The sequence below is a fragment of the Ursus maritimus genome, unplaced genomic scaffold (genome assembly GCF_017311325.1).
Source record: "Ursus maritimus isolate PB19 unplaced genomic scaffold, ASM1731132v1 scaffold_16, whole genome shotgun sequence".
Lineage (NCBI taxonomy): Eukaryota > Metazoa > Chordata > Mammalia > Carnivora > Ursidae > Ursus > Ursus maritimus.
This window is the reverse complement of record NW_024424008.1, coordinates 57,508,963-57,533,594: the sequence shown is the minus strand read 5'-3', so window position 1 is coordinate 57,533,594 and position 24,632 is coordinate 57,508,963. Positions and strand designations below refer to the sequence as shown.

The following is a 24,632-nucleotide window of genomic DNA, read 5'->3' as shown; positions in this document are numbered from 1 at the left end:
GCTTCGTTACTGTTTTGTTTTGCATTGTTTTGGCAATACTGTGTTTCTTCTACTTGTTTCAGCACTACTCTTTTATCCTTTGTTGTGGGGGCTCTGTTCATCTGGTTATCAGGTCTTTTCTCAGAGGAGATTATTTCATATGTAATTGTAAATTTGTTGTGACCATGGGAAGAAGTGAGATTGGGATCTTGCCATGCCACCATATTGAACCCCTCCCTCCTGTAAGTAATTCTTTAATGGACAGCTTTGCTGAAGATTAGATTTTCTCTCTCTTGAAGTAATTTGAAAGGCTAATGAGGAGTAAGACTAAACTGTAAAACTTAACTTTTCCAGATATCTGGAACACTGGGGAAATGTTTGGGAGGGGATGATCTTGAATACTGAAAACAAATGAGTAAAAAGTAGTTTGAGGAGAAAAGCTGATGTGCTTCTGGGAAGCACAAAATGTTCTAAATACACATTAGCAGTGAGAAAAATACATACTATAAACCCAGCCTGTATGGGTGTTTAATTTTTTTTTTAATCGGAGAGAAGAGAAATAATTATGTATGCCTTCTAAATTACTGCAGAGCAGGGATTCTTAATCTGGGCTCTATAGTGAGCTTTAGAGAAATCTTGAACATCTTGAAATTGTATGCAAAAATGATGGTGTAGGTGTGCATACCATGTAGACACTCCCATGCATTTATCTGGAAAGGGGGACCATTTATTGTCATTGAATTCTCAAGTGGATTTATGAGCCAGAAAAATAGAGATGGGGCCAGAACTTTTTGGCAATCCTAAATGACACATGTGCGTTTTTCAGAAGGAACCGTGTGCATGGACTGTTGGTGTGATTGCAGTCCTCTGCCTTCTGTTTCCTCTGACCAACCCCCGCCTTTTCTCATATTAGAACTTTGACCTAAGAGGGCATCTTCTGCTCTTTTACTTAGGTTTTTGTAATGAGTGAGGAGCCAATCAGTCTTTTCTTTGAGTACCTTTTTTTTTTTTAATCTGTTTTTAGTCCTGAGCAGCTAGGAAAGAAGCATTAAGGACACGATACTTTTCAGTTCCATTTCTATATGCAGGAGCGTTCACCATCAGAAGGAAGCTGGACAGATTTTATGGAATGTACTGCAGTAATTAATCTTCATTAGGACTGTTGCCACGGCCTTGTAAATTAAAATTTATGAGAAGAGGGAAGTCTGTGGCACAACATATTTGAATACCAGAGTGCCTATCCTTAAGGATAGATACAAAGATTTCTGAGAATTTTTTTTAATGGTCCCAAGCTTATTTATTATTAGCTTAAAATTCGTTAGGAAAAAGTCCAGGCTAAATTTCTTGATATGAACGCAGAAGGAGAGCTTTATACAAAAGGGGCACAAACTTGGACGCTCAGGTACTGACTCTTGGTAGCTTTCCACACATGATTCTGCAGCACGTTGTAAAAAGAAACTCAAGGGGTTCTGTGTAAGTGATCCTCACTGTGTCCCATCTCAGTCCTCAGCTTCCTCATAGCTATATTATTCAGCAGTTTCACCTGATTTCTTTTCTTTGCATTCCAAAAAAGAGAGAAAAAAGCAAAAATTTGAAAAGCTGTGCAGACACTATAGCAAAGGGAGTGTGCTTTCTTCAGTCTTCACCCTGTCCTGGCCTTTGTTAGGTTTCTAAAAAGGCTTGTGCATTGATGTCGATCCTCTGTTTTATGACGGAGCACACACAGATGCGCACACCCCTAATTGCACATGAATAAATGCGGCTGCTACAGAGGTTAAGAGCTCAAGCATGAGCAAGCCATCATGAGGCTTTCCGGCTGCAGTCTCTTTTCTAATGTCAGGCTTACAGAGTCCCCAGTGACTTTGGCTGCCATTTTACCACTTAATAATTGGAACTGCTTGCCCCAGTGTCCTTGGAAGTTTGGTCTTCACTCCACTACGTTGTATTTCTGCCAAGCCTGCATACACCAGGGAAGAAGTTGACAGGATCCCCCAGCAGATCTTTTTCTTCTGTGGTGTCTTGGCCACAATCATAACAGACAGTGCTTGGAACATTCTTGAGTCTCGGAGTAGTGGTTCTGACTGCAGCATCCTTGCAGCCCAGGGAGTATGGTTTCTAGGTTACAGAGGACGTTCTGATCTCTTTTTACTGGAGTTAATTCACACATCATTTATTTAAAGTATGCTGTTTAACAACGAGCAGTCTTCCTATTCATGGCAGGTACTAATGATTATGTTCTTTTTCTTGTAATGTTTCATTTGTCCCATCCCTCCCCACTTGTGTTAAGTCTGGCTAAAGCTTCCTAAGGGATGGACAGAATTTTTAATGAATCAAGTGGTGTAAGACCTAGTAGTTTCCTCTACATGGAAAAATATATCAGCGAATTAGCCTCTCTCCTTTTGCCTTTCTGTTTTTTTCAAAGATTGATTGATTGATTGATTTGAGAGAGAGAGGGAGGAAGGGGGGGAAGGCCTGGGAGAGGGGGAGAGAGAATCTTAAGCAGACTCCCTGCCGAGAGTGGATCCCAACAGGGCTCTTGATCTCATGACCCATGAGGTCACTACCTGAGCTGAAATCGAGTCAGAAGCCCAACTGACTGAATCACTCAGGTCCCCTTGCCTTTCTGTTTCAATACATAGGAATATAAACAGTGTCTGCTCCTGGTAGGATGGTCTCAGAGGCGTCTGTATCTCAGAAATAGTTGCTCTGGCAGGTGTTAAATAAGAATTACATGAAGTTCTGTGGATTAAGAGGCTGAATGCCTTGTCCACATACACCATGGCATGTAATTTGGGAATATTGATCTTTGTCCATATTATCATAAACTTTGCAACATGGGGAAAGGTAGGAATTTTGTGAAACTAAGTCTGTATTACAACAAAGGCAAGCTACTTAGCCTTGTGGGAAAACTGGCTTTTGGAGTCAAACAGACCTGAATTTGAATCTTCCTTCCTTTTTATAAGTTTTGGACCATGGACAAGTTATTTAATCTCTGTGACCCTCAGTTTTCTTCACCAGTCGGAAGGGTGTGTGGCAGCCTGAGGTTTATGAGAACAGGAGAGAGAATACAAGACGATCTGAGTATTCCTACTGAAGACTGGGAAGTTACTTCGGGTTATGAGTTAAGGCAGCATGTTTTTCTTTGGGGTAAAAGGAGAAAACTCTAACTTAAATTATGCGGGTGGTAAATCAACTCTTTTGAACTAAGCAAATATTTTTATGGATAACTTTATTTTTTTAACAATTTTAGTTTTTACAGTAAAAATTTAAGGAAAAGTAGTTTCTGTATGGGCCCCACAGCCTTTTCTATTAATGACATTTTATTACTGTTTGTTACCATCAGGGAACCTGTATTGACAAATCATTATCACCCAAAGTTTATAGTTTACTTTTAAGATTCCTTCTTTATCTTGGACATTCTGTGGGTTTTGACAAATACATAATGATGTGTATCTGCCTTTATGGTATCATACAGAATAGTCCCAGTGCCCTGAAAATCCCCTGTGTTCTACCTATTTATTGCTTCTTCCTTTTCCTCCCCATTCTTTCTTCTTCCTGCCACTCAAACCCTGGCAACCATTGCTATTTTTCCTATATCCATAGTTTTACTTCTAAATGTGGTATGGGTGGAATGATACAGTATTGTGGCCTTTGCAGGTGTCTTTTTGTACTTAGCGACACTCATTCAAAGTTCCTCCATGTCTTTCCATGGCATGATGAAAATAGTCCATTGTATGGATGTGCTTCAGTTTAGTTATCCATTCATCTGTTGAAAGACATCTTGGTTGTTGCAAGTTTTGGCAATTACGAATAAAGATGCTATAAACATTTGTGTGCTGTTTTTTTTTTCTTTTTTATGAACATAGTTTTCAACTTCTTTGGGTAAATACCAGTGAGTACAGTTGTTAGATCACATGGTAAGAATGTGTTCAATTTTCTAAGAAACTGACTGATCATCTTCCAAAGTATACATACCATTTTGCATGCCCACCAGCAATGAGTGAATGTTTCTTTTGCTCGACACCCTCACCAGCATTTGGTGGTGTTGGTGCTTTTAGATTTTAGCCATTCTGTAAGAAATTTTATAGTTTAAAGAAAGCTGTTTTGTTTTGTTTTTTTAACTTGTAGAACACAGTAGAGCCTGACAATCAGATAGTTTGTGGGATTTTTTTTGGTAATACATACAGAGTGAAATCCTATTTCATCAAACATAAAATTCTAACTTAACAGAACCCTTCGTTATGGATGGGGCTGCCCTTTGAGGAACTGTATTCCCAGCCTCTCAAAACTTAAGGTTTTCTGTTTTATAGAAGACAAATAATGATAGACTTAATTTTAATAAAAGCAGCAAAGACTACTGTTGCTGAGAATCTTTACCTACCAGAGCACCCAGAGTCTGTCTCCTTATAGAACTTCTGCCTTGGATTCTTACCCCACCAAGGCCCAGACCTCCCCAGTATCCCTTCCTGACTGTCCCAACTCCCTAGCAGTTCTTTCTGTTGCCAGTTCCACATCATTAGGACATAAGTTGAACAGCCAAAACCTGGGTTGTGGTGGTCACTGTTGTTCAGTAGCCTTATGTGTTTCATAGGTTTCAGGGATTAGCCTTCACTTCATCTACCATTTAGACACCCCCCCCCTTTTTTTTCCAATGAAAAACTGTTCTGTACCTTAAGAGTAGACTTAAAACTGTTTGGAACTCAAGGCATTTTAAATTAAAAGGCTTTCACCTTACATGATAAAGCCCAATATAACCCAAGAACCATTAAAAGAAAAGATGAAATACTTCCCACCATGGGGAGTTGGAGAAGGTACATTAACTCTTACAGTGTATTTGCTGTGCATGTATCAGTTGTTTATCACTGCTTTCCATGAGGTAGATAGTAATCACATTTTAGAAATTAGAGAGTTGACACTCCGTGAAGTTAGCCATTTTCCCAAGTTTTAGGCATTTGCTAGCATTCCAGTCAGGTCTGACCCCAACACCCCTTTATTTGCTCTATACCAAAATTTTTGTAGAGCCATATTTAATAACAGTAGTTGAGTCACTGTTGAGTAACTGGTTTTAAAAAGTAACCACTTCAACATGAAACGTGGTGGTGGGGGACAAAGGAGATACTCTTTACTTATATATATATTCCAGAGAAGTTACATGTATTGTTGCAAAGAAAATAAAGATTACTTGTTTGTTGAATTGAGACGCCAGGTTATGCTCTTTCTGTAATGTTGAAGTATTGCCTCGTTTCTTATTCTGAGTTTGAGGTTATTGGGTGCTTCTTGCTAGTGTTATTTTTCTTCTACTTTAATGTTTTAATTTTCACTGTGGCTTTGATCTGTCGCATTTCTTTGGAATTAATGATGCACTCTTTTGAAAAAAGAAAAGTACAGGTTTAAACGTCCACTTACATACTGGCTTACAAAGAAGGTAAGAGTGTGTTTTAATTAGGGGTTGTTCTGTTTGACCGTATATGTTATAGAGTGGGCCAGTCAGATATTTAGCAGTACAGAAGCTCAGCCCACTGGCTTTATTCATCATTAAGAAACATTTATTGAGCCCTGGGATACTAGGGCTGTGTGGCCACAAAGAATAAGACAGAGTTTTTGTCCTCAAGGAACTTGCAATTTAATGGGGGATAAGTAAGTAGTTGATCTCACTTTCAAATATTATAACGGAAGAATGCATAGTGCTTAGGGGGCACCTCAGAGGGCAGTTAACCCTGAGGGAGATGACCTGGGAAAGCTTCCCAGAGTCGAGGCAGGTGAAGGAGAGGATGGAATGACAAAGCTTAAATTAAGGTAATTATGGAGGTACTGGGAAAACTTAGATGGATTGCAGAAAGATTAGTACAGAATTGATCAATTAAAGTAAGGTTGTGAAGGAGAAGGTGGTTCAAGAATGACTTCCAGGCGTTTATTAAGGGTGTCACTGTTCACTCAGAAGGAAAATGTAGGAGGAACAGCAGTAGTTAGTGCATGTTGAGTTTGAGGTGCCTTCAAAGATGGAGGCAGAGATATCCAGGAGCTGGTTGAATATGCGGATCTGGGGGTCAGGAAAGAACTCTAAGCTAAAGATGCATATCTTTAAAGTCATTAGCGCTATGGAAGGTAGTTAAAATACTGAACTGCATGAGTATATGCAGAATGAAGATACAAAATAGTAGAGAGCTGAGGATGGAACCTGGAAATGCAGACATTGAAGTGATGGACAAAGGAAGAAGAAGCTGAGAAGATAGACTATGAGGGAGGTGGAAGCTGACCTTTACTGAAAATTTAGATAATTGTCCATTACATCTCATCCCATTTATATAATTTTGAAAACATACACAGAGCTACCATTACATCTCATCCCATTTATATAATTTTGAAAAACATACACAGAGCTAAAACTTGGGATCCCAGGAACTTAAATGCTATTCAGAACAGAGAACTGATGAGACAGGAACCTGTGCACCCACAGACTGGACTGAATGCTCTGGGGGTGCTCGCATGAAGAGTGCTGTGCTCGGTGACTGTTGGAAGTGGAAGTAGAAGCAAAGTCTGTTTCAACATTGCCTTCTTCACTGCAGTGGTGGTACTTCTCGGAAATCTGAACAACCCCAGCAGGGTCATGATTTCTGCCATTCAGAGGAGTGGACACTCATGGATGATCTCTTCATTCAGGCTATCTTCAGGGATGAAGACAAACAGCCCTAGACCTCAAAAGCTAACAATTTAGTAGGTGCAGGGAAGAAATCTACACAAAATCCCTATGATATCATTCAGAATGAGTGCTATGGGAGAGGCACAAACTTTGCATAAAGCAGGGCCAAAGGTGGAATCTTTGAGGAAGAGATGACAAAACTGGGTTTTGAAGGATATGGAGGATAGGAAGAATATAGATAGCTGTAAAGCAGTAAAGGGGAGTTCCAAATGGAGGCAAAAGAAGTTGAGAACCTAGAGCATGTTAGGGACTAAAAACTAGTCTGAAAGAACAAGGGGTGTATTAAAGGAGGAGGGTATAATGCAGAATAGGGTACAAAGGCAAGCCTATACCAGGTCAAGAGAGACTTAAAGATTATACTAAATAATAGTAGAAGGGAGTCACTGAAATGTTGAAGAATTAGAAGAGCCAAGATATGCTTCACAAAGAAGCTTCCTTTAATCACATGTAGGGTTGGTTGGTGGGAACGGGAAGAGTGTTATGTGGGAGACATTAAGGTTTAATGTATGATATTTCAATGAGAACCTGGATTTAGAAGACTTGTTTTTTAACTTTTCTTCTTGGGGAATGGTGAGCATGGAAACAATTATTGAATGGCTTTCTTAGAAGCCCAATATGTAAAACTAAAAAGAAAACTACCCACACTCTGAGAAATTTCTCCCTGTGGTCCTTGCAACCAGTTGCTGAGTCTAGAACAATGACTTTGCAACATTTTCATCATCACAGAGAACTTTTGCTTTCAACCCTAATGGTCCCTATGTTTTAAAAGACTTTTGTCTTTCAGGAAAGTTAATAAAAAGTTAATGTTTTGCATTTATTAACAAAGACAATTTCCAGTCCACTCAAGTGTCTGAAGTGTCAAGTGTTTACAAAGCTCAGTTGATAAAATTCCAGCCAAACCAAAGAAATACCAGAACTTAGTCTGGGGCACACAGTTTCAGGTGTTTTGAAATGCTGAAAGTAACCCATGACCCATCTATTCTGACAAAAGAAATATCACTGTTCCCCTTATTTCTGTGCAGCCAGGGATCCAAGTTGAAGGTTATATGGCAAACCTACTCTCATGCTTCTGAGCTTTGTGGAATTACAAAGAATAATTGTAATTATTCTTTGCCCAGAACTACTTTTCCCTTCAAGTTTAACTCTCTTTTTTTATTGCAAAGAGTAATACAAGCTTGTTACAGAAAAATCAGAAGATATATATACCAGAGAAAAGAACATCTAAAAAAATCTTGCAAATCTTTTTCTCTGCAAACATGCATGCAAGACTTTCTTAAAGATGGACTCTTGCTCTATATTGGTTTTGTAATTGTTTTCCTGCAACATGGTTTTTAATAGCGACATAGTGTTTCATTTCTAATTTTTTAACTTAAATTAATCCCTTATGATTGGACGTTTGGGTTTTCAGCTTCCTGAAATTAAAAAGAGTTTTTTGCCTTGAGTATCCTGTAACTAAATCTTTATACACATCGTTAATTATTTCTTTGGGATAAATTCTCAAAAGAGAAATTGCTGGGTAGGCATACTTGACTGAATTTCAAAAGGTGCTACCAAATTGCCCTCCAGAAAGTTTAGTAGTAATTTATATTCCCACCTGGGAGTTTACATTCTAAGTAGGAGTTAAGTTGTGTACAGGTGAAAAAGAAATCACTTTAGTGTTAGAAAGTAGCAATGCTAAGTACAAAATGACTAGTAAACAATTAGAGCTGTAGGCTTTCAGAGGAAAGATATCACTGTTAATAGTGAGTTCGGGTACCTTTCATGGAAGGTGAGGAATTGGAGAGGGCTGAGCAGGAGGGAGGTGCCACATTGACAGAAGGGCACAGGTGGGACACACAAGAGGGGTCTCTGATCTAAACAAGGAAGGGCCATGTTTGAGGAGTCCCGGAAGAGGGACCAGGAGGAAGGCTGGTTGACTTAGCAGGTTGATTCCAGGTGTTCCTCCCTCTTTGGTTTCTCATATGTGTAACACAGGCTGTCCTCTTACTCCGGGTGACGAGGCAGCTGCAGGTACCTGAAAAAGTTAAAATGTGGAAACCAGGAAATCAGACCTCCTGAAAAATCTGTTTACTTTCTTGGAGAGTTTTGGGTTTGGGGTTAAGGAAATTAGAAAGTAAGAAAGTTCTATTCCACTTAAAACTCAATTAGTAATGTATTTATTAAGATGTTAAGATTGAATTCACATTATAGTGTTAAATCCTTTTTTCTTCTTAGTGATGAATAAATTGGTTCACACATTTACTTTGAGTATTGTGATGAGATTTTGTGTAATCATTTTCACAAACAGTTCAAAGCCATTGAAATAACATTTCCCTGTTATTGTCGGTTCGGATTACATGTTACAACATGATATTTTTCTTTGTGTTTTGTTGTAGGATTAGTTCTTTAAATGGCACACCAGACATTACTAATTAAATCTCTTTACTAGTTGGATTATTGAAAGATAAGTAGTTCTGAATTCTTTTGCTTTGGTGGTTTTGTTTTTACAGCAGTGGTGGGCGTTTGGTGCCCTGAGCCATGCTTTTACTTTTTAAGCTGTGTTTTATCCACCAGTATTTTGTACTGTTCCAATGTTGAGCAGTAAGATAGTCCTTTCTGACAATGACTTCATAGATTTGAAGAATGTGGAGATAGTTTGACACTTTATGTCCCATAGAAATCCTGAAATAAAGATAAAATACAGAGTTCAGGCCCAGACTCTTGGCCCTGTTTTGTAGGCCACCATCTAGTTCTCAGTTCCTACTGTGAGCCTCTTTACCTCCTTCAGATCAGTGGAGTAAACTTACTTCATGAAGAAAACTCACAGATTTTACTGCTGTTTCCCACCTGTATTGTGGTTCTTTCTTCCAGCACACCTTTTTCCAGAATGTTCCACCATAGAATTGGTAAACTGTACCAGCGCTGTGCTACCATGGGGGCAGCTAATAGAACTCTTGATTGAGAGGTGCAAGAGCCCCTTTCAGCAGTTGCAGAAAATAATTGAAGAACCAAGAAACTAGAACTCACTGTTATATACATTAGACTGTTAACCAGTCCTAATGAAGTCCTGGGTTTTAATTAGATCCAGGAACCTCCTCTTGACCATTAGCTATATATAGGGTCAGAACCCTTATGACTGATTCATCAGGATATAAGTAAAATAGAGGTTTCTAGTGCCACACATTTCCCCCCATCTTTATTGAGATATAATTGATATATAACATCATGTGAGTGTAAAGTGTACACCATGTTATTTGATACACTTACATATTGCAAAATGATTTCCACCCTAGTATTATTAGCTTACACCTCTATAGCATTACATAATTAGGTTTGTGTGTGTGATGAGAACATTAGCCATTTATTATCTTAGCAACTTTCAAGTATCTAATACAATATTGTTAACTAGAATCACCATGCTGTACATTAGATCCCCTGAACTTCTCTTAAAACTGGAACTTTGTACCCTTTAGCCAAAATCTCCCCATTTTCCCTACCCCCTGGTAACTACCACTCTAGTTTCTGATTCCTGAGTTTGCCTTTTTTAGATTCCATATATACGTGGTATCATTACAGATTTCATCTTTCTCAGCCTTATTTCACTTAACATGATGCCCTCAAGGTCCATCCATTTGGTTGCAAATTTTCTCATGGTTGAGTGATACTTCATTGTGTATATATAATACACTACATCATCTGCCCATCCATCTGAACTGAACATTTAGGTTGTGTCCATTTCCTGCCTGTTGTGAATAATATCGCAGTGAACGTGAGAATGCAGACATGTCTTCAAGATGTTGTTTTCATTTCCTTTGGATATATACCCAGAACAGGGATTGGTGGATCATTTGGTGGTTCTATTTTTAATATTTTTAGGAACCTCCATGCTGGTTTCCATAGAGACTATACTGATTGCATTCCCACTAACAGGGCACAAATATTCCCTTTCCACCCCCTCACCAGCACTTGTTATCTCTTGTCTTTTTGATGACAGCCATTCCACCAGGCATGTGGTCGTATCTCATTGTGGCTTTGATTTGCATTTCCCTGGTAATTAGTGATAATTGAGCACCTTTTCTTGTACCTATTGATCATGTGTATGTCTTCTTTGGAAAAATGTCCATCCACTTCCTCTGCCTAATTTTTTAATCAGATTATTTGTGTGTTTTTCTGTTTTTGTTTTTTTGCTATTGAGTTATATAAGTTCCTATAGATTTTGGATATTAACCTTTTATCATGTATATGGCTTGTAATATTTTTTCCATTTTGTAGGTTGCCTTTTCATTTTTTTTCTTTTGTTTCTTTTACTGTGCAGAAGCTTTCTAGTGTGATGTAGACTGACTGACTTTTGCTTTTGTTTCTTGTGCTTTTTGGTGTCATACCCAAAAAACTGTTGCCAAGACCAGCATCATGGAGCTTTATCCCTGCGTTTTCTTCTAGACGTTTTATGGATTGGAGTCATCTGTTTACGTCTTTAATCCATTTTGTGTTAATTTTTGTGGGAGGGATCCAATTTCATTCTTCTAAATGTGGTTATCTAGTTTTCACATCCTTTTATTGAAAGAGACTATTCTTTCTCCATTGAGTATTCTTTGTTCCCTTGTCAAATATTAATTGACCATATGTGCAAAGGTTTATTTCTGGTCTCTCTATTCTGTTCTCTTGGTCTGTGTGTCTATTTCTATGCCAGTACCATACTACTGTTTTTTGATTACTGTAGCTTTGTAGTATAGTTTGAAATCAGGGTGTGTGATGCCTCTGGATTTGTTCTTTCTTAGGATTGCCTTGGCTTGTTGGAACCTAGTGATTTTATATGAATTTAGGATTATTTTTTCTATTTCATAAAAAATGCCATTGGAATTTTCATAGAGATTTCATTGAATCTAGAGATGGTTTGGGGTAGTATGGGCCTTTTGATAATATTAATGCTTCTGATCTATGAATTATGGGATATCTTTCCATCTATTTATCTTCTTCAATTTCTTTGATAAAATTTTACAGTTTTCAGTGTACCGATAATTCACTTCCTGATTAAACTTATTTCCAAGCTTGGTTTTGATGTTGTTGTGCATAGGATGCTTTTTAAAAATTTCTTTTTCATATAACTTGCTGCTAGTATAAAGAAATGCTACTGATTTTTGTATGTTGATTTCTGTATCTTGCAACTTTACCTACTTTATTAGTTGTAACAGTTTTTTTTGGTAGAGTCTTTAGGATTTTCTATATATAAGGTCATATCTGTACACACTAACAAAAGTACTTCCTTTCTGATTTGAATGCCTTTTCTTTTTCTTGTCTGCTTGCTTTCGCTGGGACTTCTAGTATGTTGAATAGGAATAATGAGAGTGGGCATCCTTTAATTGTTCCTGATCTTAGAGAAAAAGTTTTCAACCTTTAACTACTGAGTGTAATGTTACCTATGGCTTGTCATATATGGTTTTTATTATGTTGAGATACATTCCCTCTATACCTAATTTGTTGAGAGTTTTTATCAAGAAAGGATGTTGAATTTTGTCAAATGCTTTTTCTGCATCTATTGAGATGATTATATGATTTTTATTTTTCATTTTATTAATTTGGTATATCATGTTGATTGATCTGGATATGTTGAACCATTCTTGCATCCCAGGGATGAATCCCAGCTTAATCATGATGTGTGGTCCTTTAATATGCTGTTGAATTTGGCTTGCTAATATCTTGTTGATAAATTTTGCATCTGTATTCAATATTTCTATATTGACCTGTAGTTTTCTTTTCTGGCTTTGGCATTAGGTTAGTACAGTCCTTGTAAAATGTGTTTGGGAATAGTCTCTCCTCGTCAATGTTTTAGAAGAGTTTGAGAAGGAATGGCATTAATTCTTTTTTTAAATGTTTAGTAGAATTCACTGGGGAAACCCTCTGCTTCTGGACTTTGTTGGGAGGATTTTGATTATGTTTCAATCTCCTTATTCATTATTGGTCTGTTCAGACTTGCTGTTTTTTTATGATTCAGTGTTATTAGGTTGCTGTTTCTAGGAATTCATTCATTTCTTCTCAGTTATTCAAATGGTTGGTGTATAATTGATCCATAGTGGTCTCATGACCTTTTGTATTTTTGTGGTATTGATCGTTATGTCTCCTTTCTCATTTCTGACTTTGAATCTGATTTCTTTTTTCTTGACTTAGTCTAGCTCAATATCAGTTTTGTTTATCTTTAGAAAAAACTAGTTCTTGGTTTTGTTGATGTTTTTCTTTAGTTTTTCTGGTCTCTTATTTATTTTCTGATCTTTGTATTTCATTGCTTCTGCTACCTTTGGACTTCACTTGTTCTTTGTTTAGTTCCTTGAGGTGTAAAGTTAGGTTGTTTATTTGAGATCTTCCTTGTTTCTTAATGTAGGCTTTTAACACTATAAACTTCCCAGTTAGAAATGCTTTTACTACAGCTCACAGGTTTTGATATTTTGTGTTTCCATTTTCAGATATTTTTTAAAAAATTTTTTTTAAATTTCTTCCTTGACCCAGTGGTTGTTCAGGACTATGTTATGTAGTTTTTACGTATTTGTGGATTTTTCAGTTTTCTTCTTGTAATTGATTTCCAGTTTGATACAATATCAACATGATTTTAATGTTCTTAAAATTTTCTGAGAGTTGTTTTGTGACCTATCATGATCCGTCCTGCAGATTGTTCCATTTGTGCTTGAGAAGAACATGTATTCTTTTGGTGTTGGGTGGAATGTCCTGGATATGTCTGTTAGGTCCATTTGGTCTAAAGTATAATTCGATTTTAACATTTCCTTATTAATTTTTTTTTTTTTGGTCTAGATAATCTAGCCATATGTTGAAAGCAGGTTAATGAAATACTCTATTCTTGTATTGTTGTCTATTTCTCCCTTCAGATTTGTTAGTATTTGCTAAATATATTGTGGTGCTCCAATGTTGGGTGTATATATATTTATGATTGTTATATTCTCTTAGTGAATTGACTTCTTTATCATCATGTAATGATCTTTTTCATCTTTTGTTTTTGGCTTATGGTATATTTAGTCTGATATAAGTAAGCAGCTACCCCTGCTCTCTTTTGGTTTCTACTTGCATGCAGTATCTTTTTCCAGCCCTTTATTGTGGGACTGTATGTCCTTAAAGATGAAGTGAGTTTCTTGTAGGCAGTGTATAGTTGGGTCTTATCCATCCAACCACTCTATGCCCTTTGACTGGGGAATTTAATTCATTTTAATTTAGAATAATTATTGATAGGTAAGGGACTTAATAATGTTATCTAACTCTTTTCTGGCTGTTTTGTTGTTCCTTGTTTTTTTCTTCCTCTTTGCTGCCTTCCTTTTTGAATTGATTTCTACAGAGATATGCTGATTCCCTTGTCTTTATCTTTTGTGGATCTGTTGTAGGTTTTTACTTTGTGGTTTGCCATGAAGCTTACATAAAACATCTTGTAAATATAACAGTCTGTTTTATGTTAATAATGGCTTATTTCCATTGCATACAAAAACTCTACCCTTTTATATTCCCTCTTATGTTTTTGGTGTCACAATTTACCTCTTTTTATATACTGTGTATTCATTAACGAGTATTGTAGCTATAGTTATTTTTAATACTCTTTTTTTTTAAAGATTTTATTTTTTTATTCGACAGAGATAGAGACAGCCAGAGAGAGAGGGAACACAAGCAGGGGGAGTGGGAGAGGAAGAAGCAGGCTCATAGCAGAGGAGCCTGATGTGGGGCTCGATCCCATAACGCCAGGATCATGCCCTGAGCCGAAGGCAGATGCTTAACCGCTGTACCACCCAGGCGCCCCAATACTCTTGTCCTTTAATCTTTATACTTGAGTTATGTGATAAACACACTACCATATTACAGAACTAGCTTTTTTTTTGTACTTGCATTTTTTAAAATTTTATTATTTTTTAAAGATTTCATTTTATTTTTTTATTTGAGAGAGAGGGAGAGAGAGCAATCACGAGCAGGGGGAGGGCAGAGGGAGAGAGAGAGGGAGGAGCAGACTCCCCACTGAGCAGGGAGCCCAATGTGGGGCTCGATCCCAGGCCTCTGGAATTGTGACCTGAGCGGAAGGCAGACGCTTAACCAACTGAGCCATCCAGGCACCCCGTACTACCGTGTTTTGAATTTAACTCTATAACTTACCTTTACCAGTGTATTGGATAGTTTCATATGTTTTCATGTACTCTGCATTGGATTTATTCAGCTTTTGCTTGTCCAGGATCGTCTTTATCTCTCCTTCATTTCTGAAGGACAACTTTGCTGGTTAGAATATCTTGGTTGGAATTTTTTTCTTGCATACCATCCCCTCCTCTCTAAGCCTGTGAAATTTCTGCTGAGAAATCTGCTGATATCCTTATAGGAATTCCCTTGTCAGTTACAAGCTGCTTTTCTCTTGCTGCTTTTAAGATTCTCTTTGTCTTTGAATTTTGACAGTTTTATTATAATGTGTCTTAGAAGAGATTTCTTTCAGTTGAATTTGGGGACCTATGAGCTTTATAAACTTGGACATTCAAATCTCTCCACAGATTTGGGAAGATCTTGGTGATGATTTCTTTAAATAAGCTTTCTGCTCCCTTCTTCTTGTCTGCTTCTGGGATTCCAATAATTTACAGAGTGTTTCTTTTAAAATGTATGTTGTAGATAATGTAGGCTTTCTCTGCTGTCTTTCATTCTTTTCCCTTTGTTCCCCTCTGATTGGATAATTTCAAAGTTTCTGTCTTCTAACTCACAGATTCTTTCTTCTGCTTGATCTGTTCCATTATTGATCCTCCCTTCTGAGGTTGTTATTTTATTTTATTTTATTTTATTTTATTTTATTCTTCAGCTGCAGAAATATTTTTTAAAATTATTTCTGTCTCTTTGTTAAACTTCTCATTTTGTTCATACATTGTTTTCCTGCTTTTGTTGATTTTTTGGGGGGGGTACCTCATTGAACTTCCTTTCAACAGCTATTTTGTTTTCTTTATCCAGTAAACTGTAGATCTTCATGTGTTTGAGATCAGTTACTGGAAGATAACTGTGACCTTTTGGTGGTATCGTGTTTCCTAGATTGGTCACACTCCTTGAAGTTTTGTGTTGCTGTCTTCACATTTGTGGTCACAGGCACCTCCTTTAGTCTTGACCAAGAGAGAAATGCCCTTTGTCATCCCTAGGTCAGCTAGGGATTCTGAGGCTTTCTCAGACCTTCTATGGATTCTCCTGGTCCACACTTCTTGCTCTCTCTTGTGCCAGAATTTTTAAGCTTGTATGTCTTTTCTTGATCTTGAAACATATCAGGCCAAATGTTTACACCTTCCCTTTTGCTTTCCCAAGAATGGCACTAATGCTGAAGTGATCTTTCCCTGACCTGCAGATTTGGGTCATGCTCAATAGCTGTTTGCCAAAGATCACTCACCACCACTATCAGGAGCATGAACAGGAAGCTGGACATGGCGGGGGGGGTATGGGGGGGGCACACAAGTGCTGGAGGGTGCCCATGGGCCAGTTGGAGGGATCTGTGTGCAAGGCACCTCCACTGGTTCATGGATGGGGTTCTTGATGGAATCCATGACACAATGAATAAGATTCACATTCTTTTATTCTGAGAGTCTTGTCTGCCACTCTTCCAGCCTCTTCCTGCCTCTTTCCCCCAGCCAGGCAGTTAATGATCTATTACTCTGGATGGAGTGAGAGAGAAATGGGCTTTTTGGGCAGCATTCCACACAGCTGGGGAAGCTGGGCACTCACTTGCTCTCACTTTCCACCATGGGAAAAATCATGGCCATGATCTCTCGGCCCTCAGTTTTGCCATTTGGAGGGAGGGGTGATATGAGTAAAGTCAAACTGTTCCTCTTACCCTCTCCAGTGTGTTCAAACTCACGCTTTTTTTTTTTTTTCCTTCTCCATTGGTGTGCTGAATTTCTACACTGGAAAACTGGACTTCCACAAGGGTCCTCTCATCTGTGGGTAATTTTTTAAGGTGGTTTTTTCCCACTGCTGAAAGGGGCTGGAGCCCATTCACAGCTGGGACTGTAGTCCATGTGCCTGTTACCTGAAGCATGGTTGGGTGAGACTCCTCTCAGGTCTCTTGACATCTAGTGCTGGATGCCACAGCTCCCACAAAAGCATTTTTGTCCCGGGGTAGATGCCACATGTTGTTGGGAGGGGACATGAACAGGGATGTCTTCTTCAGCCGTATTGCTGACCTCACTCTGTAGTACCTCACCATTTGGATGGAGGAGGCCTTTCTGAAGAGACCACATGGTGACCCTATTTTGCTGTCTTGCTTTCCTTACGTTTCTTAGATTCATTACATTTTCCCCTCTTGGATGAATTATCTATAGAATATCTATTATTTAATAATTAATTTGTTACACAAATTATTACTTATTAGCTATGGAAAGTAGGATAAAATACCTTTCTGGAATTTGAACTGGTCCACAAAGCAGCAAAGCTGCTAATTATGAAGATATTTGGGTTACATAAATTTCCCATCTTCCTTTTATTATCTGAACCAGCTATTTCCTGCAGGGAATATAATGTTCAAGAGCACATTAACAAAGGATGCATTAGTAAAGCCCACTAATTAGGCCGTTTCTGATGAGCTGCTCTGAAGATGCACTTGAAGTATAGGCAGGGCAAAAATCAGTATTACCCTGTACCTAATCAACCATGGTACTGTAGCCCAGTGGGACTGGCACAGGACTGGCAATATTCAAGCACATTAAGACTCAATACTTTTTTTTAAAGGCCCGTTTCCACTAAGAATTATTCTCTTAGCTAACTGAATTCCCATCATGGGGAACTCTTTCATGTTCATCTCTCCAAGTACCTTTCAAAATGCGGTTGTTTATGGCTTTAAGTAACCTCATAGTGCTGTCTAGTTTGTCTTTCGTCCAATGGCTGCTGAGTCAGAGCATTGGGCATTTCTGGGAGGTGAAATGGGAAGCTATTTATGGCCTTCCTTCAGGCTGGTCATAAGTAGATATGCTGATTAAGCACATTCACTCATATCTAGGCATGCTTCTTAAGAAGTAATATACTCCATTGGAACTTGAGCAATTTGTTCTTTTTTGGAATAAATCATATGCTTGGAATGTAATATTTCTGCAATATTTTTTGCTTTTTATTATATAACATCAATGTAAGAATTTATTTGAAAGGGAGTAGTTTATAGGCAGAAAGGAAATTAACATGTATTGAGTATTACTATGTTCTTGCCTTTATGTAATTTCGTGTAATTCATACAGCAGTTCTGCTAAGTAAATTATATAATCTTCATCTTTACAGATAAAGAGACTAGGCTTAGAGATGGTAATTGATCAGCTAAGATTTGACTGTTAGTGCCAAATCAGTGCTATTTCCACAGCTAATTCTTTTCTTTCTTGTCTTCCAAATATTGACTGAAGCAAGTCAACTCTTTGCCTGGCTTTGGAGCAGAATTTAGAGTCCTTCAAATCTGGGTTTGATTCCCCTGCTTATAATCTGGGTGCAGTCGTTTAATCATTGTAGAATGAAGCTAATGCTTCCCATACCAAGGATTTTCATGAAGATAAGTGATATAATCTGTGCAAATCTGTGGCACAAATCTGTGGCACAGTGCCAGATCATTAGTAAGCCCTTAACGAAGGGTCACTACTACGAAGACCACTAGATGGGCTTTTTTTTTTTTTTTTGCTTTAATCTTGCATCCAATAATTGGGTCATTTTTGAATATGATGATAATATCTCAGAACACTTTGATAATGTTTTGCTTTTCTTCTGTTTTCGGTGTATTAAGTGATTTCCTCTACCTTCAGAAACTAGCTTTATTTTTATGGTCTGTGCCTCAGGTGTATGCAGAATACTGCAGTAACGTTTGGGTTTTTTAATTGAAGTATAGTTGACACACAATCTTAACATTAGTTTTAGTTGTACAACATAGTGATTCCACAACTCTATATCTTATGCTGTGCTCACCACAAGTGTACGCACCATCTGTCACTGTACAACACTATTACAATTCTATTGATTATATTCCCTATGTGGTGCCTTTCATCCCCATGAATTATTCATTCCATTACTAGAAGTCTGTACCTCCTACTGCCTTCACCCATTTCACCCATCCTTCCCTCTGGCAACAACCAGTTGTCTATGTTCATGGATCTATTTCTGCTTTTTGTTTGTTTTGTTTTTCAGATTCCATGTATAAGTGAAATCATATGATATTTGTCTTTCTCAGCCTGACTTATTTCACTTAGCATAATCCCCTCTAGATCCATCCATATTTTCACAAATGGCAAGAGCCCATTTTTTTTAATGGCTGAGTAATATTCCATTATATATATAATAAATATGCATGCTACATCTTTATCCATTCATCTGTCAAGGGTCACTTAGGTTGCTTCCATATTTTGGTTATTGTGAATAATGCAGTGAATGTAGAGATGCATATATCTTTTTGAATTAATGTTTTCATTTTCCTAAGGTAGATACGCAGTAGTGGAATTACTGGATCATATGATTTTTCTATTTTAATTTTTTGAGGAACCTCCATACTGTTTTTCCACAGTCGCTGCACCAGTTTGCATTCCCACCAACAGTGCACAAGGATTCCCTTTTCTCCACGTCCTTGCCAACACTTTTTATTTCTTTTTTTTTTTTAAGATTTTATTTATTTATTTAACAGAGATAGCCAGCGAGAGAGGGAACACAAGCAGGGGGAGTGGGAGAGGGAGAAGCAGGCTCACAGTGGAGGAGCCTGATGTGGGGCTCGATCCCACAACGCCGGGATCATGCCCTGAGCCGAAGGCAGGCGCTTAACTGATGTGCCACCCAGGCGCCCCTGTGCCACCCAGGCGCCCCAACACTTTTTATTTCTTATCTTTTTGATACTAGCCATTCTGATACTTCATTGTAGTTTTGAATTGCATTTCCCTCATAATTAGTTATGTTGAACATCTTTTATTTGCCTGTTGGCCCTCTGTATGTCTTTTTTGGAAAGATGTCTATTCAGGTCCTGTGGCCATTTTAAAATTGGATCATTTGGCTTTTTTGGTGTTGAATTGTGGAAGTTCTTTATATATTTTGGATTTTAACTGCTTATCATATATGTCATTTGCAAATATCTTTTCTCATTCAGCAGTTTGCCTGTTGTTTTGTTGATGGTTTCCTTCACTGCAAAAGCATTTTAGTTTGTAGTCCCAGTAATTTATTTTTGCTTTTGTTTCCCTTGCCTGAGGAGACATTTTTAGAAAAACGTTGCCAAGGGCAATGTCCAAGAGATCACTGCCTATATTTTCTTTAAGGAGTTTTATTGTTCAGGTCTCACATTTAGGTCTTTAATCGATTTTGAGTTTATTTTTGAGTATGATGTAAGAAAATGGTCCAGTTTTCTTCTTTTGCATGTAGCTGTCCAGTTTTCTCAGCACCATTGATTGAAGAGACTGTCTTTTACCCATTGTATATTCTTGCATCCTTTGTTGTGGATTAATTAACCATGTAAATTTGGGTTTATTTGGGGGCTCTCTATCCATGTGTCTGTTTTTGTGCCAGTACCATACTGTTTTGAGTACTGTAGCTTTGTAGTTTATTTTGAAATTTGGAATTGTGATACCTCCAGCTTTGTTCTTTTTCAAGATTGCTTTGGACATTCAGGGTCTTTTGTGGTTCTGTAAAAATTTTAGAATTATTTGTTCTAGTTCTGTAAAAATGCCATTAGAATATTGATAAGGATTGCATTGAATCTGTAGATTGCCTTGGATAGTAGGACGTTTTAATATTAACTCTTGTAGTTGATGAGCATAGTATATCTTTCCATTTATTTGTGTCTTCAAATTTCTTGCATTGATGTCTTACAGTTTTCAAGATACAGGTCTCTTACCTCTTCAGTTAAATTTATTTCTAGGTATTTAATTGTTGTTTTTTGTTTGTTTGTTTTTGGTACAATAGTAAATGGGATTGTTTTCTTAATTTCTCTTTCTGCTATTCCAATATGGAAATGCAGTAGATTGCTGTACATTGATTTTGTGTTCTGCAACTTTACTGAATTCATTTATTTCCAGTAGTTTTTTGGTGGAGTCTTTAGGTTTTCTATATATATAGTATCATGTCTGGAAATAGTGACAATTTTACTTCTTCCTTCCAATCTGGACACCTTTTATTTCTTTTTCTTGTCTGATTGCCGCAGCTAGTACTTCCATTACTATTTTAAATAACAGTAGTGAGAGTAGAATACTGCAATAATGTTTGTTTTTCCAAGACTATATGTGGGTCTTATATATTTTAAATGGGGGAAGTTTATTTGATGTCTTAAATAATTCAACATTTGAGGTTCTGTTTTACTCATGATCTATGTATCACAACTTAATACAACAGGTATTAGTGTCTGGTATCCTGATATCTGTGAGCCTATAGAATGCTACCTAAAGGAACCTAACTTTAAACAGTGGCTGTCGCTGTGGCAGGACAAGCACAGATAAGAGCCAGTCTGGAGCCAGAGTACAGGCCATCGGTGTCCTCAAACTGTTAATAATATACCCATAGCTCCTTAGAATCGTGAGGCTTGGACAAGACTGTGTGTACAAAGTACCCTGCACAGTGCCTGGTGCATAATAGGTCCTCTCTCCCTCCCCATGTGTTAATGGGAAGGTACTTATGATGCAGATATCCTGATGTTGTTACACTTTCTTTCTCTCTTGAATAATAGTATCACTTTACCAACTATCTGTTTTTGGTAGTTTTGTCCTATTTGAAGTGTTTGATTTCATAATGGATTTAGTTATTTATCAAGTAAATCATTGGATTTGTTCCCACCAGTGATACCAAGAAGAAGCAGGGAATGAGGAAAAGGAACAACAGTGAAGTGGAAGACGTGGGACCCACAAGTCGTAACAGAAAGAAGGCCAAGTGGGAGACCTTAGAGCCTTTGGATACAGGCCTGTCTTTAGCAGAGGATGAAGAGCTGGTGTTACATCTGCTCAAAAGTCAAAGCTAGATTCTCTGTGCTCTTCTCCTTGAAACCTCTGATCACAATTATGTGGACAAGAAGTTGGAAAATCAAGTGGCTTTGGAACACTTAGGTGACATGAGTCCCATGCCCAAAGGACCTTTCCTCCAGGCGGAAGCGATTATATCTCTAAGCCCCTTTCACAGGACATGCTTGTACTACTATCCCAGAGCAAACTCAGAGTGCGGGTGGATTATAAAATTTCTTGATCCCATTTTCCAGCATGTGCTCTGTTGTTAGATTTTACCCATGGGTTCCTACGTCCATTTTCCAATGGGAAAAGCTTCCTTTGTTTTACTGGCAACTTCTGGAGACCTTGTTTCATTGTTAGAAATTCCTATCTTGCTTACCACACAAATTTCTATGTACTGTAAAACAAAATTGCTCACAGTTTTGATGTATTTACTATCTCTAAAGAGACAGAGAATGGTGGACCAGCCCTGAGAAAAGAGTATTTTTGAATTGCGACGATCAATAATAAACATATTTCCTATAAAATATTAATGTTTTCATTGTGTCCAGTAATAAGAGAGCACTCTCGGGAAGGTTCCTGAGAGTAGAATGGTTGGCCAATTCCTGACGGTGAATTTTTCATATTCTTAAATTAGCCTTCCAACAGATACCATTTAACTTATACTTGCAGATTTCATAGCCATTTCTGAAATCTATATAAGTCCTGCATCTGAAGACTGTGATCCAAAACCAGTCCCTTAGTGAGCGCCCAGCAGGCTGTAGGTCTTCTGTCGGAGCCTTGTTGAGCTCGCACCACAGAGCCCCAGCCAGAGCCAGCTCCTGGTAATGAGTAAGAAGCAGAACAAGACAGAGCCTGTTTCTGGTTACAAATAACTTGTCAGATTTTTCGTGGGGAAAGAAACCTAGGCCTTGGCATGCTCGTTTTACCATAGATTTTATCACCCTCTCACTATTCTCTCCCTTGGCTCCTTCCCACTCCATGTGCAAAGTAATTTTCCATAACTGGTCCAAGTCACTCATGAATCCAAGGAAGGGAGTGCCCCACCTGGATATCCCCAAAACACTTCCAACTCAGCTGGAGTCCATATCGTTCCTGAAAAGTTCTCCTACTTGTGTAATCGGTATCCCTCTTGGGCAACACCAGGAAACTCAACTACTCTCAGCCTCTCCCTTGACCACCCTTCACTTTGCTGGTTCTGTTGATTCCTCTTCATATGACTCTTCTACCCATGGTGTGTTCCTTCATCGTCCCAGCTTCTGTCTTCAGTTAGAGGTCAGATTCTCCTCGTGACATGCTCAGATCCTGCCAGTGACCTCCCAGCTGGTCACGGTCTTCCAGCCTCCCATTTCTCTAGGCATAGCCCTGAGCTGAGTGTGTTTCTTCCTAGCTGTTTCTTACTTCTGCTCTGGTGCTTATCACGCAGTGTTCCAGACATTGTTTATAAGCCAGTCGTCCCTGTTATGTGACAAGTTTCTAGACCGTGCTTATCCATCCTGTGTACCCCCCAGAGCCAAATACAGCACCTGCCTCATAATGGATTCTCAGTAGATGCTTATGGAATTAATGAATGAACAGGAATAGTCCAAGACAGTTTGTTAAAAGGTATGTTCTAGTACATTGCATTGTCACCTCTGGTAGGAAGGATATAGAGTGATGGAAATGAGAACTGGATAAAATGGCTATAATGGGGAAGAATGACTATAGATGGGAAAGAAATTTAGGGTACAACAAACTGGAAAGATTTTGAAATTAAAATTTCTGGTACAGGATCTCTTGGCCTTGACTATTTCCATAGGACAGAAGGATCTAAGAGTATGTAAACTGAAGGCTTACCATTGAATTCATTCTGTGCAGTTTTGGATTTTGTTTGTTCTAACCCAAATGAGGAATTAGGGCAGTTTTATACTCTGTATCTGTAAACATTGAATAAATACATTGCCAGGCCTTCAGTTCATAAACTAATTTGAGTTGTATTCTGTCCCTGGTACAGAATGGATCCTGACTAATATACACATTGTAGGGGATTTTAGTTTGCTGGTTTTGAAAACTAATTAAAATATCTGAACAGTGTTGATAGAAAACTCAGGTAAACAATGCATGATAGATTTTGTTCGGCGTTCTTGTATGTTGTTATTTTTCAGCAAATATTCACTGCACGCCCCTTTCCTCCCTTTGGAAAACGTCAGTTTTCCCCTCCGCTCCTGTTGGGCCTGGCCATGTGACTTACGTTAACCCCACGTGGAATGTGGTAGAAGTGGGCCGTGTGCCTGTTCGAAGCAGAGCCTTTAGGGTGCATTGGTGTGGCCAACAGCCCTCTACCTTAAGACCAACGTGGACCAGGGAGAGGATACTGCTTCAGTCTGGGTGCAAGGGGCTCACAGAACATGTCACACAGACCTGTAGCCACCGTGTTCCCTCTAAATCTTGGGGAGCAATAAATCCACTGAGACTTGGGGGGTTTTCCACAGAAAAAAAGTTGAGAGAAACAGAACCAATGAGCAAGAATATTCATCCATTCAATAAATGTTAATAAATTCAGCAACTATCATATGCCAGGCTCTGTACTTGTGAGAAATACAAACAGTTCTCTCCCCTGCTACCATAGATTGGGGGGGAAGAAAGAAGCAAGTTCATCATATTCGTGCATTATGAAAAGAGGTGGAAAAAGGAAGACTTTCCACGTGAGAGCGATGTTGCTGGAATGCAGGAAGTGAGAAGGACGTGGGTGGTCACATGGCCTAGGACCCAGAGACTCAGTCTTGCCTGATGCTTCTCTAAGGCCAAGAGGCCATTCGTCAGTCCCACTTGTGTAAGATGATCCCTAAAATTGCATGAGTCTCGTAGAGCAGATACACCAGCAGCAGAATCCTTTGGAGGACTGCCATCTCATAAGCTTAACATGACATTTTAGATTTGTTTGGAGCTATAAAAAATGGGTAAGTTTAATTAAATGTAATTAATTTTGTTATACAACATTTGAAATACCCTGAACATGGAAAGTCATCTCCATGCCTGTCAGAGTCTCCCAGAGGATGCAGATG

General features: G+C 38.3%; 1 protein-coding gene across 1 annotated transcript in view; it reads left to right on the top strand.

Annotated features, from left to right (window-relative positions):
* Positions 1-22,115, top strand: part of DDX10 (DEAD-box helicase 10) — a 261,015-nt gene extending 238,900 nt beyond the window's left edge. The window contains exon 18 of the mRNA XM_040631253.1: positions 21,428-22,115. Within this exon, the coding sequence (XP_040487187.1) occupies positions 21,428-21,605 (178 nt within the window). The 3' untranslated portion in view covers positions 21,606-22,115. The remainder of the gene's footprint in view (positions 1-21,427) is intronic.
* Positions 22,116-24,632: the final 2,517 nt, after the last annotated feature.